The 16,701-nt window shown below is 40.5% G+C and overlaps 1 protein-coding gene across 1 annotated transcript in view; it reads right to left on the reverse strand.

Annotated features, from left to right (window-relative positions):
- The window catches only part of LOC107793691 (ferredoxin-dependent glutamate synthase, chloroplastic-like), a 49,098-nt gene that overhangs the window by 12,609 nt on the left and 19,788 nt on the right, over window positions 1–16,701 (reverse strand). Inside the window, exons 17-22 of the mRNA XM_075253563.1 lie at window positions 10,733–10,829; window positions 9,022–9,137; window positions 7,307–7,504; window positions 7,073–7,183; window positions 6,712–6,951; window positions 6,494–6,592 (exon numbers count right to left, since the gene is read on the reverse strand). Coding sequence (XP_075109664.1) covers window positions 6,494–6,592; window positions 6,712–6,951; window positions 7,073–7,183; window positions 7,307–7,504; window positions 9,022–9,137; window positions 10,733–10,829 — 861 coding nt within the window. The remainder of the gene's footprint in view (window positions 1–6,493; window positions 6,593–6,711; window positions 6,952–7,072; window positions 7,184–7,306; window positions 7,505–9,021; window positions 9,138–10,732; window positions 10,830–16,701) is intronic.

The raw sequence follows: 16,701 nt of genomic DNA on the forward strand, positions 1-16,701 counted from the left end.
GAATATCAATAACATATCTTTCTCCCGTGCTTTATCACATGGTATCAGAGCATCGGTGAGAAAAAATCGTTGTGTGTCATTCCAGTGACATCCGAGAAAGAAAGAACTCAATCACCGTGTAATTTTCCTGTGACCTAAGTGATTGTTTACGTCAAAGTCACTATTTATCATTGTACAAACCAACACCACCACAAGGCACGCCGTAGTCCCCCGACCATAACCCATAAAACCCCACCGAAAAAATTCTACCATGCGCCCTCACGTGCCGGACAGACAAGAAATTTTCCGGCGAGATCTGTGTACGCGTTGGGCGCGTGAGACCTCTTCCACTACAGATTCCGACAACTTTGGAATTTTTCGGCAAGCTACTATGTTTTCCAACATGAGCAGTGATTTCCCACATGAACAGAGTTTTTTTTCCCCTGTTGTGAACAGTTTTCTCATATATTTCTTCAGATTTCCACTATTTCAAGTGAAAACTTGATTACCAACTCTATCAAACTAAGAAAACAAAATCTCCAGCTTAACTTGTTCTGATTTGGCATTTCAAGGTTAACCATACAATTTTTAGTCAAGCATTTGAGAAATTGGGTGTCGCGAAGTGGGATCCAATACTATGAATAGTTGGATGGTTTCTCTACTAGATTATATTGAGTTTCTTCAGTAAAAAGCATGTAAATAGACATCTTCAGAGATAGCTTCCGCGGTTCAAACACGTAATAGCGTGACGCGTGACTTATGTCTCCCAATATTCATCCTCTAGCTCTTGGGTCATTGATTTAGGTGCATCTGATCAGATTTCTGGTAACAATCTCTTTTCACTACTATTTCATATTCTTAATCTCTTCCAACAATCACAATGGCCACCGGGTCTCAAACCAGGGCAACTGGAATTGGTCAAGCAAGTCCACTTCCTTCTTTACCTTAGATTCAGTTCCTTATGTTCCGTGTAGTCCTTTTAATCTTATAGCAGTTAGTCGCTTAGCCAAATAACTTAAATGCTCTGTATTTGGTACCGGTCGTGAATCAAATGGACTTTATTACCTTATCCTTACTAAATCACATGGACTCACATCTTGTTTCCTTCAACAACTTGTCTTGTTACTAATTCACCAGATTTGTTACACAAACAGTTGGACATCCCAGTTTGTCAAAACTTTAAAAAATGGTATCTGGCTTATCTCATTTGTCCACTCTAGAGTATGAGTCATGTCAGCTCGATAAGCATACTCGTTCCCATTTCCCTCGACGTCCTGATAATCGAGCAGAGTCACCGTTTACTTTAGTCTATTCAGATATATAGGGTCCTAGTCGGGTCAGTTCTACCTTGGGATTCCGTTACTTTTTCAGTTTCATTGATGATTATTCCCGGTGCACTTGGATATTTTTGATGAAAAATTGATCTGAGTTGTATTTATTTTCAAACCTTCCACGCTGAAATTCAAAATCAATTTGGGGTTTCTATCCGCACGTTTTGTAGTGATAATGTCCTAGAGTATTTGTCTTCCCCATTTCAGCATTTTATGAACTCTCACGAAATTATTCATCAAACATCTTGTCAGTACACATCTCAATAAAATGGGGTAGCTAAAAGAAAGAATAGACATCTCATTGAAACTGCTCGTACCCTACTCATACAATCTCATCTTCCATTGCGTTTTGGGGGGATGCAGTTCTCACATCTTATTATCTTATTAATCGTATGTCATCCTCAGCTATCAAGAATCAAGTTCCATTCTCTGTCTTGTTTCCCTACTCACCTTTGTTCTCTTTTCCGCCCCGTTTCTTTGGGAGCACGTGTTTTTTTTTCATAACCTTACTCCAGGAAAAGATAAGTTAGCTCCTTATAATCTTTAAGTGCATAGTTTTTGGTTACTCGAGAACGCAAAAGGGATATCGATGCTTTTCACCTGATCTCCAGCAGTACCTTATGTCTGCTAATGTTACCTTATTTGAAACCCAGTCATACTTCATAGGTCCGGGTGATCACTTAGATATTTCTGAGGTGCTACCAGTTTCATCTTTTGGAGATTCAGTCACTATCTCAAATTCATCTTCCTCCACAACTCAACTCCACCACCTACAGCTCTAGTTTCAGCTCCACCACCTATAGCTCCAGTTCTATCACCTAGTCCAGTTCAACTTTCTACAGCTCCACCACTCCTGACTTATTATCATTGTCCATACCCAGCATCTGGCCCAACTGATTCACGTCATGCACCTAACTCTGCTCTTACGATGGACTTGTCTCCTCCTAGTCCACCGGTTGCACTTCAAAAAGGTATACGGTCCACACTTAATCCTAATCCCCATTATGTCGATTTAAGTCATCATCGTCTTCACCCCATTATGCGTTTGTATCATCTTTGTCCTTTATTTCCATCCCCAAGTCTACGGGTGAAGGACTGTCTCATCCAGGATGGCGACAGGCTATGATTGACAAGATGTCTGTTTTACATACGACTAGTACTTGGGAGTTTGTTCCTCTTCCTTGAGGTAAATCTACTGTTGGTTGTCGTTGGATATATGCAGTCAAAGTTGGTCCAGATGGCCAGGTTGATCGACTTAAGGCTCGCCTTGTTTCCGAAGTGTATACTCAGATATTTGGGCTTCATTACAGTGATACTTTCAGTCTCGTGGCTAAAATAGCATCAATGTGTCTTTTTCTATCCATGGTTGTTATTTACTATTGGCCTCTTTATCAGTTGGACATTAAGAATGTTTTTCTTCACGGTGACCTTGAGGATAAGGTTTATATGGAGCAACCACCTGATTTTGTGCTCAAGGGGAGTCTAGTGGCCTTTTATGTCGGTTGCGCCGGTCCCTCTATGGTCTAAAGCAGTCTCCTTGAGCCTAGGTTGGTAAGTTCAGCACATTTATTCCGGAGTTTGGCATGACCCGTAATGAAGTTGATCACTCTTTGTTTTATCTGCATTCTACTTCAATCTCCGTATTTATTTGGTGGTTTATGTTGACGATATCGTTATTACCGGCAATGATCAAGATGGTATTACTAAGATGAAGAACCATCTCTTTCAGCATTTTCAAACTAAGGGTTTGAGAAAATTAAAGTATTTTCTAGGTATTGAGGTAGCTCAGTCTAGCTCAGGTATTGTGATTTCACAATGAAAGTATGCATTGGACATTCTTGAGCAGACATGAATGATAGGTTGTAGATCTATTAACACTCCTATGGATCCAAATTCTAAACTGCTATCGGGACAGGGGGAGCCGCTTCGCTATCCTACAAGATATAGGTGGTTGATTAGTAAATTAAATTACCTCACAGTGACTAGACCTGACATTTCCTTTACTGTGAGTGTTGTGAGTCAGTTTATGGATTCTCTCTGTGATAGTCATTGGGATGCAGTTGTCTGCATTCTTCGGTATATAAAATTAGCTCCATGAAAAGGATTATTGCTTGAGGATCGAGGCCATGAGCAGATCGTTGGATACTCTGATGCTGATTGGGCAGGATCACCTTCTAATAAACGTTCCACGTCTAGATATTGTGTTTTAGTAGGAGGTAATTTGGTATCTTGGAAGAGCAAGAAACATAATATGGTTGCTCGGTCTAGTGCATTAAATACTATGAATATGTCCTAGTCCCACATAGAATAAGAGTAGGATATATACTGTATAAATAGGGCTCATTATATCAATAATCTATTTTTCTCATGTGCTATCTCACAAACCCATTATATGGCCTTGAGTTGGGCAATCCTCACTTCATGAGCTAGCTTTTAGGTTGAATTAGACCCAAGATTCATTTTATTAACAAGGGAGCAGAGCCAAACCCATCCCAATTCCTAGTTATGTCGGGTTCCGATGTTATGTTGTCCACGCTAAAAATGTTCAATCCTGGGCGTTGCGGGGAATTGGGGTATTAATTGTACATGTTGGTTAAGGGAATGGATTATTGTCTCCTTATATGGTCTTGGACAATCCTCACCAAATGAGGTACCTTTTGAGGTTGAGTTAAAGCCAAGGTCCATTTTCTTTAACACAACAACAACAAACCCAGTATATTTCAACATGTGGGATCTGGATTTTCATGAACACCCATGCAACAAAAAAATTATAATTACATTTTAGATTTAAAAAAAAAAAGAACTCAAGACATTTTAAGAGGACAAACATCACTCCATGCGACCAAATTGATGAGATCTAGAAAAACTGACATGAGAAGATTAATACGGTTTAGACAAGTATAATGAATATTTAAAGAAAATCAAAACATTAAGTTGAGATAATAACGTCTATAACCATCTTTGACATTTCAAGATAAGTCATCACATAGAGCCAAAACACCCACACACGCACCCACACACAAAAAAAATATCTCTGGACAATAAATATGCCTTCAAGTGTTAATATTACATAACTGAATATGATTACAGCAACTACTACCATGTTTTAACTCCAAACTAGTTGAAGCAAGCTATATAAATCATCTATATTTGATAAGAGCTCCATTTTGGGCCTGTTTGTTTCACTACTCAATTTTCTAATGACAGGGACTCACAAATCTCACACTTATCCCTATGCTGGCATTCAATCTCTAACCAAACTAAAGGACTCATTGTCAAAAGTCAGACCTAAAATAAATATACCAATAACATTGAACCTTAATACAAACTAGTTGGTACAGCTTATGTGGATACTTTGTTTCCATTGTGTTCTGTTCATAATTAAGTCCGCATAAATTATGAGATTGTAAATCTTCTGAGATAATTTCTCACAATACGATTTTAGATCTAAATCGTCCTCTTTAGCACCTTCAATCATCATAATGTCGCACCTATAGAGCATTACATTTGGGGTCTAATATTGTCTAATCTTATACACAACCATCCTTCTTAACATCATCATTCTACAACACTAATCTTGCGAATATGTTAGGCTTTAAAAGTCGAATATTATCTTCCATCTAACATTTATGGTCTCATAACAGTTCTATAAAACTTGCCTTTCACTGAAGGTATTCTCCTATCACATAACACTCCCGTAGCACCTTTTCAGCCATCTTACTCTAATTCTATGTGTTACATCTTCATCTATCATGACATTCTCCTGAAAAACTGCGCATAAATATCTAAATTCTCTACAAGAAGCTCCAATGAACATGTTACAAAGGTATAAACTTCTCCTCCCCCCAACATCCCACTCCCACTCCCATACAAGAGAAGCTCTTCACCAAATACATCACAAAAGACCGGCAACTGTTAAACACTAGAGCAAATATGAGCGTTTTTTTAATACAGAACAAATATGACCTTGTGAGGCATGACTTGCCAAGACTATACAAATGATTTTACTTTGGTGTAGTAAGCAATTATTCAGACCTAATTCACCATCATAGGAGAAACCATTAATTCAATTCTGTAGCTTAGATACAAATTGATGGTATATGAAAATGTCTTGTCATGTTTCATCTACTATCTCCACATGATGTGTCAAAATTGCAAAATCAATTGCCAAGGAGATGTTCATATTCAATTTTGAACCCAACATGGAATCATTCCTTGTTTCCATTTCAGACCTAATAACTTTAAAGGTAAATTAGCTTTAGGATTACAATATCGTAACAATTATAATTATAAAAGATGACTCCCGCCTTTCCCTCCAATCTATACAAATAGATAATTTAAATCTTATTTTAACAACAATGCCAGAGCCAAACAGCTTAATTCAATTTGACATAAAAAGGATGTGAGTCAACCAACTGTTACATCCCGAAAAAGGAGATGTATCAAACACAAGGCCACATCAAAAATGCTGACTACAACATTTGAAAGTCAACAATTTTTCACTTCATGTTGGATTCAGTTCTCAACAAAATTCAGCGACTGCAAAAGACTGTCACTTTTCTATTGGAAATGCCTTTGATATGGGATAGGGCACTTGGACCAATCAACTAAACATTATAATGATCTTTTGGATTTAATCATGAAAAAAGTAAAAAATAATGGTCTTTTGGATTTCAACTCCTAGAAGAATTGCAAGTTGTTTTAACTTTGGAGGGAAAGGAACATGGGAGCCTCTGAAGGTGTGAAAATGATGATGAGCAGATGAAGACCTGTCTTTTGTTGCTAGTTGATTTATGGTACAAACATGGGTTACACTTTGAAGAAGAGCATGTTTTTGTATAAGTCTAGTTTTGTGTACCACTTATCTACTGGGAATTCTTCCACCGCATTAATAAACTATTACTTCATAAAAAAGAAAAAGAAAATTGCAAGTGGTTCACCATAACAGCCAGCTGCAAAATATCAGCTAACTAGGCTAGCTAGCAGTTAGCTGCAAAATCTCTCTCTCTCTCTCTCTCTCTCTCTCTCTCTCTCTCTCTCTCTCTCTCTCTCTCTCTCTCTCTCTCCCTCTCCCCTTTTGATTTCATGGCCAATTTCTCTTCTTTCCTTTTGATTTCAGCTCAATCTCTGATCAGGTCAAAGCACAAAGAACGCATATAAAAGCCACAAATATGAAAGACTACCTGTATAATATCAGCATTTCCCTTTGCCACCCCAGAAGCCACAGTACCAATACCAGCTTCTGCCACAAGCTTTACAGATACCTTTGCTCTTGGGTTGACCTGGTCATGAGTGAAAATGAAAATCAACAAATAAGCTTTACAGACACCTTAGCTTTTGGGTTGATACTGCTCATGAATGAAAATCACAATTAAAAGGAACAAATAAGCACGTCTTTCACCTGATGAAGGTCATAAATCAATTGAGCAAGATCCTCAATAGAATAAATATCATGGTGTGGTGGTGGAGATATAAGAGGAACTCCAGGTTTTGAATTCCTTAATCTCGCAATGTAAGCGCTAACTTTTTTACCAGGCAATTGGCCACCTTCACCTGGCTTTGCACCTTGAGCAATTTTGATTTCTAACTGGTCAGCATTGGCTAAAAATGTAGGAGTGACACCAAAGCGTCCTGAAGCAACCTGAAAAAGTAGTAAGGAAGTCAAGTGGGTTCCCAACTAGTCCTCAGGAAAACAACCTACCAATAAAACGGACCAACAATCACATCAAGAGATATGAAGAGCAAACTCATAGTGCACATACCTGCTTAATTGCGCTTGTGGCAGTATCTCCATTTTGAAGACCTTTAAGGTGTGGGAGTGTTGGAGAATATCCATCAACAACATCAGTAAGTGGTTTCCAGCGAATTGGATCCTGTTTGAAGTTAACAGATCAAACAACATCATTTGTGTAGCATACTCTGTAATAAAGAAACTATGCCAATAGCAAAGCAAATGAAATATGGATAGTGCTCAACAGGACACTAGTATAACTTACCTCACCACCTTCTCCTGAGTTCGATTTTCCACCCAATCTATTCATTGCAATTGCAATAGCTTCATGAGTTTCCCTCGAAATAGCTCCAAGAGACATGCCACCAGTGCAAAACCGCTGCACTATTGCTGAAGCAGGTTCAACCCTTCCAACTGGTATAGGTGAACGATCACTTTTGAATTCAAGAAGATCTCTAAGAACCTGCAGTAAATAGATATCATCAAAATGATGATTTATTTTGGTGTATTTCACATTTTCTTTCATTTTTAATAGATTGAACAACACGGGATATTACTAGAATGTCCATGACAGCAATTACTATTAATGCATCTTATGCATCCGCTCTTTCAGGAGTGATATTTGAGTGCGCATATGCATCAGGAGAGGGAGAATACATAAAGACCCCCCTAAACCAGTCCGTGATTTTCAAAAAGACACTTAAACTTTGCGACGGTCCTACTACTCTACTATCTTTATCCGAAATGTATCCTTTACCCCCTTCCACTGCAAAGACCACTATAAAAGTAGCGTGTTTTAGACACGCGCTACCACGTGTCAAAATGTTTAAGAAAAAGAAAAAGTAAATTTCCTTCTTCATATTACCCATCCAACTTCCCCACCCCTTCTCCTTCTTCCCCAACAAAACCCAGCGGCCTTCTTCCCTAAACCAAACCAAGCAGGGCTCCAAAGTGAGGGTCTCTTTTGACCAATCCTGATTTTTAAAAATCTTTTTCTGTCCTTTTTATTAAGATTAATTGAATTGATATCCACAAAATGAAAAAGCGCAGGAGAATAACCAGTTTTAGGATGGTTGTCTTTGAGGAAAATGAAAGAGAGTCGTAGAGCCAAGTAGCAGATGATGTGTACTCTGAATGTTTTCATGAATTTCTCTGAGAATAACATCTTTATTGAATGATGTTGAAGATGAGAGACCCATTTCTGGTATAACACTATAATGTATTATATTCTCCTTCTTGCCAAAACAAACCCAGAGCTAACCAAAGGGACTAATTGGGTGCAGTCATCCCCAGCGAATGAACATCATAAGGTTGGATTCTTCAGTACTCCCCACCTGGTTGTGCTAATTTCCTTTATCTAGTTGTGCTTAATTTTTTTTATCTGGTGTGGCTTTTAATCTGGTTGAGTCTGGATTTAAATGGAGTTTTGACGCTGAAGGTTGGTGATTAAAATGGTGGTGATGGGTGTTGTGGCTTGTTAAAATGGTGGTGATGGGTGTTGCGGCTGAGTAGTTGGCCAGATCAGATTTGCATTTGAACCAATTTTTGGCTTTTCGCTGGATATTTTCCAGTCACCAACAAATTTTCCGTTGGGATAAGAAGAAAAAGTATAGAAAGAAAAGGTAAAGAGAAATGAAAATAAATGAAGTAAAAAAAAAAGTTTAATAAGAAAATGCTGTAAAAAATAATTTTTCTACCTTTTCTTTCACCTCATGCAAATGGTGCAAACACTATAGATGCCACGTGGGCCTAAAAGGTGCTATTTGTACCACTTGGAACAACTATATGGGGGTCATAGGACCCTTGTAGAGTTTAAATGTCTTTTAATCAGGAACTAGTTTAAGAAGGTCTTTATGTATTTTCCCCCATCAAGAGATGCATATACTCAGTAGTAAACTACAGGATGAAATCAGATCTCCAGATGATAAGAAATGGAAAAATGTCCAATCACAAGAAACAGAAACAATTAAAACAACTCACATTTACAGGTCGATTAGCCAAATGCTGCTGATAAACTGAATATGCACTTCCACTCTTTTGGCGAACAGCTTTATGGAGCAGTTTTGACATCTCTGGGTTGTTTCCATGATATTCACCTTTTAATTAAAGGGAAGAGAGACAAAATGAAAACCAAACGAAGATCAGAGTATTACCTACATAAAGAGATGATGCAAGGAATACTGACTAATAGCCGTCAAGACTTCATCTTGAAACAAAGATACCACTACTTTTCATTTCCCAATGCAAAATGGTTAAAGGAGTATCTTTTGATTCACAAAATACAGCTAGCAATCACATCCATATTTCACGAAAGCACCAGATTGCGACACTTAATGATTTAAGGTTAGTGTACCACATTGATTTTTGCTTCATCTGATACAAAAGTTTATAATATATGCTTCTAAGAAAGCAGGTTTCTTGGAGGAACTTGAAACTACAGGACTAGACAGCAGGTAGACGTGATGCTGTTATTTCTTGGATCCTTCGTTCTCTCAAAATAGACTCCATAAAAATGCGCACAGAGGGGGACGGAATAGAATCAAAGCTGTCTTCACTGAAGTCCGGCAAAGTTACCAGTTATTCTCTGGTCAGGCATCGAAAGGTGAAGGGTGACAGAAGCAAATCGCCATTTTCTAGGTTACTTCTCTTATCCTTTCAAATGTTCGTTTAAAAGTAACTTAGTCAATATGGAAGAAAAATAAGTTACATTTTATACATCAGATTAATATTGCTCAAATCTTGCAATCGAGCATGAAATGGACAACGTGATCCGCATCAAGATTTGGCAAGTCTTTATTCTTCATTCTAATATTTCTAAACTTATAGCGTACAGATGGCCAGTCGAACATCTTATTTAGACAAACATTTAATGTTTCTCAGACAATAGCATTTGCATATTAATACAGGGTTCTTTTGTTCAAGCAGTTTTCCTTCTTAGTCAAATTTAGAAAGTCAACAACTGAGATATGAAATGGCAGCACCATATCTTCCCTCAAGTGAATGTGGTCAAGCATCTTATCTGAATTTCCTAGTCAGTTCCTATGTAATGCGTCTAACTGCTCTCCTTTAATGCTTTAAGTATGAAACAGCTAGCGGAAATATCAGCTTTTTCTTGTGAGTTCCTCTTCTTCCATCCCACTCTCTCTGTCCTCATTCATCTCTCTGCCTCCCTCGCACACAGAGAGATAAAGAAATAGAATGCCAAGGCTGTTTAATACAGCCTGGTATTGCTTCCTCAAGGTAAGAGGTAACTCTGACCTACCTCTATACAAGCTATTGGAGTTTAGAATGTTAAGATTTTCCAGACATGGATAAAGAAATAGAATACTCAAAAGATGGAATGCCCCAAGGCTGTTTAACTTTGTTCCACTTAGCGGACCACAATTACGCGTTGACATGAAAATTCATTTAGTAAGGCTTGGTATTGCTTTCCTAATGACCTACCTCCTTACAAGCTTGGAGTCTAGCATGTTGAAAAATTCTACCTGAGTGCACAGATCCAATGTTTTCGTCCGGAATTAGCTTTCTAGATGACACGAGAAACAGACACGGTATGTCCAGGCTTTAAACAACACTAAAGGTCAATTAATTTTACAACGTTGGCTTAGGTTCCATAGATCTGGATACTGCATAATGTAAAAAAGAAATATAATTCCACAACCTTTAGTTTTCAGCCTCTAGAAAAATATACCTCCTTGTCTGAATTGTATGAACCCATAATTCTCTAGTCGTTTTGCTGTATCTTCAGAGAAAGCCTTCACCCAGAATGATAAGGTCTCTCTTGCCAGCTGCAAAAAGCTCATATTGTAAGTATACTGCCCATGCCATCAGAGCTAACATTTTGGAGAACTTCAGAGATGAAGGTAAACTTCTAATTAACTGTTCATGTCAAACTGTCAACATATTATGCAAAAAAGTGAAACATACATCCATGTCAATTCTAGACAAGACATTTCCGCCAAATCAAATCAACAGTTTTTCCAGCAGTCTGATTGGCCCAGTGCAAAAACCAACTAACAATTTGCATATCAATATTTAAAGCTAAAGCTCACAAAATAGATATCCCACTGAAACTGGAACTAACAGGTTACACACTCTCAATATACTTGCAAATTCCGGCACCTAAGGGTACTACTGTCAGTGGGGTTAACTTCAGAGGTCAGCGTCTCTCAAGCAACTGGTGTGAATATCCCGGCACCTAAGGGTACTACTGTCAGCAATGCTATGGTCTTGTATTCCTCAGGCGGGAGCAAGGAAGGGGCACTTATAGAAGATGCATGTCCAATTTCGTCACGTAGTGGAGGGGATTTATCATTCTGGATGGAGGAGAAACTGTTAAACTTTGGAAAATTTTTGGGAGTTTCTTCTGAAGGAAAGGAGGATAGGGTGTTAGAACGGTTGAGGGAGATTGAGCAACAGTCTTTCTTTCATGGTAAAGGGAGGGAGTCGAGTCAAGGGGGTAGGCAAAAAAATTTAGGGGATGTAGTGGTGTATCAGAGAAGGGGTCGGGTGTGCGACAGGGGGAAAGGAAGTTCGCTATGGTGGGAGGGGAAGAAGGGGACATTGTTGCTTATGGAAGTTAAGATCCTTTCATGGAATGTGAGGGGGATGAATGACCCAAACAAAAGGGCCATCATCAAAGTGGGAGTTAGAGAGTGGGGTGCCAAACTAGTTTGTTTTCAGGAGACCAAAATGGAAGTTCTGTCAGATGCAATTGTGAGGAGTGTCTGGGGAGGTAGTTGGGTAAATTATGACTATGTCCCAGCAGTGGGAAGTGCCGGGGGCATCCTTCTTATGTGGGATGATAGAAGTCTGGAGGTAAAGGAGATTAAGAAAGGGGTATTTTCTCTAGCAACTCTTGTCAAAGATAGAGGGAGTGGGGTAAAGTGGGTATTTGGGGGAGTGCATGGCCCAGTGGGAGAAGGGTTCAAGGCGGTCTTCTGGGAGGAACTGGTGAATGTTATGGGGGAATGGGATATTCCATGGGTTCTAGAGGGAGACTTTAACACTATCAGATTCCCGGAGGAGAGATTAGGGTATAGTATGATTTCAAGGGCCATGGAGGAGTTCTTTGACTTCATTAATGATCAGTTTCTCATCGATCTTCCTCTGTCAGGGGAAAGGTTTACTTGGGCCAGGGCGGAGGAATCAAACTCAAGGTCTAGACTTGATAGATTTCTTATATCGACCTCATGGGATGAGTTGCTGCCGAATGCGCTTCAGCTTCTTTTACCGAGGCTGACTTCGGAAATTTGCCCATCATGCTTGATGGACGAAAAAAGTAAGAAACATTTTCCTAGTTCAAAACAATTCAAGGAAGAGAAGTCCAAATTAGTTCAAACAATTCAAAGTGGAGAAGTCCAAAATTCGTTCAAAACTATTCGGGGAGCAGAAGCTTGTAATCATGAGATATCTGTTTTTTATTGATATTTGATTGGGCTGGTCTGGATATGTTTTTGGTAAACCCTAAGAAAACGCAAAACCTGATTTTGACTGAATTGCCGGTATTTTCGGAGGTCAGCGAACTTTACGGACTCTGATTGAGCTGAAATTTGGTTGGTCCATCGAAAACGGCGTGGTGAGAAAAACTTACTTCTTTAGCAGTAAATCATGGTGTTTACCAAAGGGAATATTCTATTGAATATTCTATTGAATATTCCCTTTGTTGGTTCCAAAGCTATACTAGCCGTTACTTCTGTCCCTGCTCCTCGCGCTGCCTACCACAATCAAGGAGACGGCGTTCCACGAGCGTATCAAAAGCTCGGGCTTTGGCCGCCCCCCCCCCAATCCACACTGGTCCACGCCCCGAGTCGATCAGCGGATCGGCTCAACACCGTTCCACATCCGACCGGGGCGCATCGCCGGCCCCGATTTGATGTGTCAAGTTAAGCAGGGGGATGAAGAAGATGCAGCAGAATCTCCAAAAGGCACAGAGGAACCTGGTCCCTCTATCACCTCGACAGAAGGTGAACATAGGGTTTCTGATGTTGCATCAGGTACTCCTGATGCAGAACAAAGAAGTGAAAGTCAAGCAAATGAGCTCCGATTTCTGTTTTTATGGAAGCATTAGATCTGTATCGTAATTAAGGAGCCATAATAAAAAGAATCGTCGAATTTTGACATCGTATGAGTCGATATGTGACGATAATTGAGTACCTCGGGAGGTTCTCTTGAAGGCTGATTTTTCGAAGCCTTTTTGCTGAAGGCTGATTGTCTCAAAGCCTTTTCATTGTTTGGAGCTGATATGATCGAAGCTCCTTTGCTTATGCCGGGGGTAGCCTGATTAACCGGTTCTTTTCGAAGTATTTTCGAAGTATTCGAAGGCCTTTATTCCAATGTTGTATCAATGAACAGTTTACTCCGTTGGAAACTAGACTCATAGATCTTTAATTTGGTAGGTATATCATCCCGTAATTCCATGTACATCGGGAGAATTGCTCAACTACATTTGATCGCAGGACATGGCCATGGCATGCGTCAGGAAGTCGCAGGACATGGCAGGACATGGCCATGGCACGGGTCCGCTCGTGTCAGGACGTCGCAGGACATGGCCATGGCACGTTGTTAAAAAAAAGTTTGTGGGCCAAATGACTATTTTTTAAACTTCCCAACGGCTGAAATTAAGGGCCAACGGCTACTTTTTTAATTTCTAGCAGTTGGTCTTTTAAAAAAAAATTTAATTATGGGCCAGAACCGATGAGGTTTGCCTACATATCTCACATCCGGTGAGAATCAGACCCGCATAATTCGCCCGTTTTTACGAAACAAGAAAAATATGACTTATTTTGAAATGACTTTTCTTTTTTCAAAATTTCGGAAGAGTTTCAGAGCAACAAAGGTCGTCCTGGTTCCAAGGGACAAGAACTGGTGGTGCGGACAGGTACTCCTTGATCTTGTCAAAAGCTTTCTGACAATCCTCGGTCCAACTTGTCTCGGCATCTTTCCTCAGCATGAGTTATACGGGTACGGTTCATTTGACCGTTTGACCCTTACAATAAATCCTAATATTCAAGCCTGGGCTTTCAATGCTGAATAGGAGTGCTTTTTAAATTTTCTAACTTAGGTCTTTGGTTTGGAGTCCCCAGGGCTCGGGTGAGTTTCGGGTAGGTTCCGGGGTGTCTTAGGCTTAAAACATGGCTATTGGAGGACACACCTTAGTAATCCCAAATCAGGAGTCCTCCTGTACAGGACTCCTCCGTTGTGAAAGAAATTGTTGGATAACCTCCGAAGCGTGCGCTTTTGAATAGCGTTTGCGAGCTCTGGGTAGTCTCCTTTCGCCAAGTATTCCTTGATATCATGAACCAAGGCCATCTTCCTAGGCCTTTTCAATCAGCACTTCAGGTTTTTCATGGCGCTTCAGGTGGCCGTGGTTCTTATATGCAATATTCTTATCAGCAACCCTACAGTGCACCACCAACTCCTATCCTCGCCACCCGAGAACATGTGGTTGAAAGTGCCCGGATTTGGCGACAAAGTGAAAGAATGGTGGACAAGCTACGAGGTAACAGGGACACCTTCATTCCGTCTTTCAAAGAAACTTAAGTTGCTTAAGGGAGATATCATTAGGTGGAATAAGGAGGTCTATGGGAGGGTAGAGGTTAGAATGAGGGAGCTCATGCATGAATTGGGGGAATTAGAGAGAGTGGAAGGGGCGAGGGAGTTAGATGAATCCGAGAAGGCAAGGCTGGGGGAGGTGAAGAAAGAGGTAGTTGATTTAGCAATAGCTCAGGAGACTAGTTGGCGGCAAAAATCGAGGGCGCTCTGGTTAAAGGGGGGGACTCGAACACCATGTTTTTTCATAGGGTCGCGGTCGCAAATCGGAGGAGAAATTACATAGACTCTTTAGATGTGGATGGGGTGAGGACTGAGGGTGAGGAGGAGGTAAAGGAGGCGATAGTGGGGTTTTATGAGAATTTATACAAAGAAAAAGAAAGTTGGAGGCCTACTTTGGGGGGAATAGATTTCAACCACATAGGAGAGGGAGACAGCGTATGGTTAGAAAGGGCTTTCGAGGAGGAGGAGGTGCACGAGGCGGTGTCGAGTTGTGATGGTGATAAGGCACCCGGACCTGATGGTTTCTCCATGTCCTTTTTCCAGTTATGTTGGGACATTATTAAGGGGGAGTTGTTGGAAACAATTGAATACTTTCACGAGAACAGTGTCTTCGAGCGAAGTATCAATGCTTCTTTTATTACCATCGTGCCTAAAAAAGAAGGTGCATCTTCTATTAGAGACTACAGGCCTATTAGTCTTGTGGGGAGCATTTACAAGATTATTTCCAACATGTTATCCAACAGACTCAAGAAGGTTCTTGACACTACTGTTTCGTTATCCCAGAATGCTTTCATGGAAGGTAGGCAGATCCTTGACGCCGCTTTGGTGGCGAACGAACTTGTTGACTCAAGAAGAAAAAATAGAGAACCCGGCTTACTCTGCAAGTTGGACCTTGAGAAGGCGTTTGACCACGTCAACTGGGAGTTCCTGGATTTCATTATGTTGTGGATGGGGTTTGGGGCAAGATGGAGAGGATGGATCAAGTACTACATTTCATCAGTCAGATTCTAGGTCCTGGTAAATGGTAGCCCGTATGGCTTCTTTAGCAGCTCCAGGGGTCTCATGCAAGGCGACCCTCTATCCCCAATGCTATTCATTCTAGTGATGGATGCTCTGAGTAGAATGATGGATCGTGCGGCAGCAGGAGGATTCTTGAGAGGTTTCTCAGCTCCAATCGGGGCTAATAGTGGCAGAAGAGTATCCCATTTGCTCTTTGCGGATGACACTCTGGTTTTCTGTGATGCAGATATGGATCAGTTAACACACTTGAAGTACATACTACAGTAGTTTCAGATTGTATCCGGGCTCAGAATCACCTCGGCAAGTGTGAGATTTTTCCGGTGGGAGAGGTGAATTACATCGATGTTTTGTCCCATGTCCTCGGTAGCAAGGTTGGCTCACTTCCTACTGCCTACCTGGTACTTCCTTTGGGATCTTCGCATAAGGATACTACAGCCTGGAATCCAGTGATTGAAAGGGTAGAAAAAAGATTAGCAGGTTGGCAGAAACGGTACTTGTCAAAAGGCGGTAAGGAAGTGCTTATTAAAAGCACCTTATCGAGTATTCCCACCTACTACTTATCCCTGTTGCAAGCCCCTACGAGCATCACAGCAAAACTGGAGCTGCTTCAAAGGAATTTCCTATAGGATGCGGCTGATGGAACTAGAAAGTTTCACCTTGTGAATTGGCAGTCAGTCACTACCCCAAAAAGGTGGGGTGGACTTGGAGTAAAAGATCTCAGGGTATTCAACCGAGCTCTGCTGGGGAAGTGGCTGTGGAGATTCGGTGTGGAAGACCACGCTTTATGGAGGGAGGTCATCGTAGAAAAATATGACTACACAGAAGGGGGTTGGAGGACCAAGGCAATCACAGCACCTTTTGGTTGTGGCATGTGGAGGAGCATTATGAAGAATTGGGAAGTATTCGATGGCAACATAACTTACATGGTGGGCGATGGAAGGAGAATAAGCTTTTGGCATCAGAGGTGGTGTGGAGAGAATACTCTGAGCGCCTCTTTCCCACACGTCTTCAGAGTTTCAAACCAGAAGGAATTGATGGTTCATCAAATTTGTAAGGAGCATGAAGGGGGGTTAGTATTTAGAAGAA

Source organism: Nicotiana tabacum, chromosome 5 (assembly GCF_000715075.1).
Source record: "Nicotiana tabacum cultivar K326 chromosome 5, ASM71507v2, whole genome shotgun sequence".
NCBI lineage: Eukaryota > Viridiplantae > Streptophyta > Magnoliopsida > Solanales > Solanaceae > Nicotiana > Nicotiana tabacum.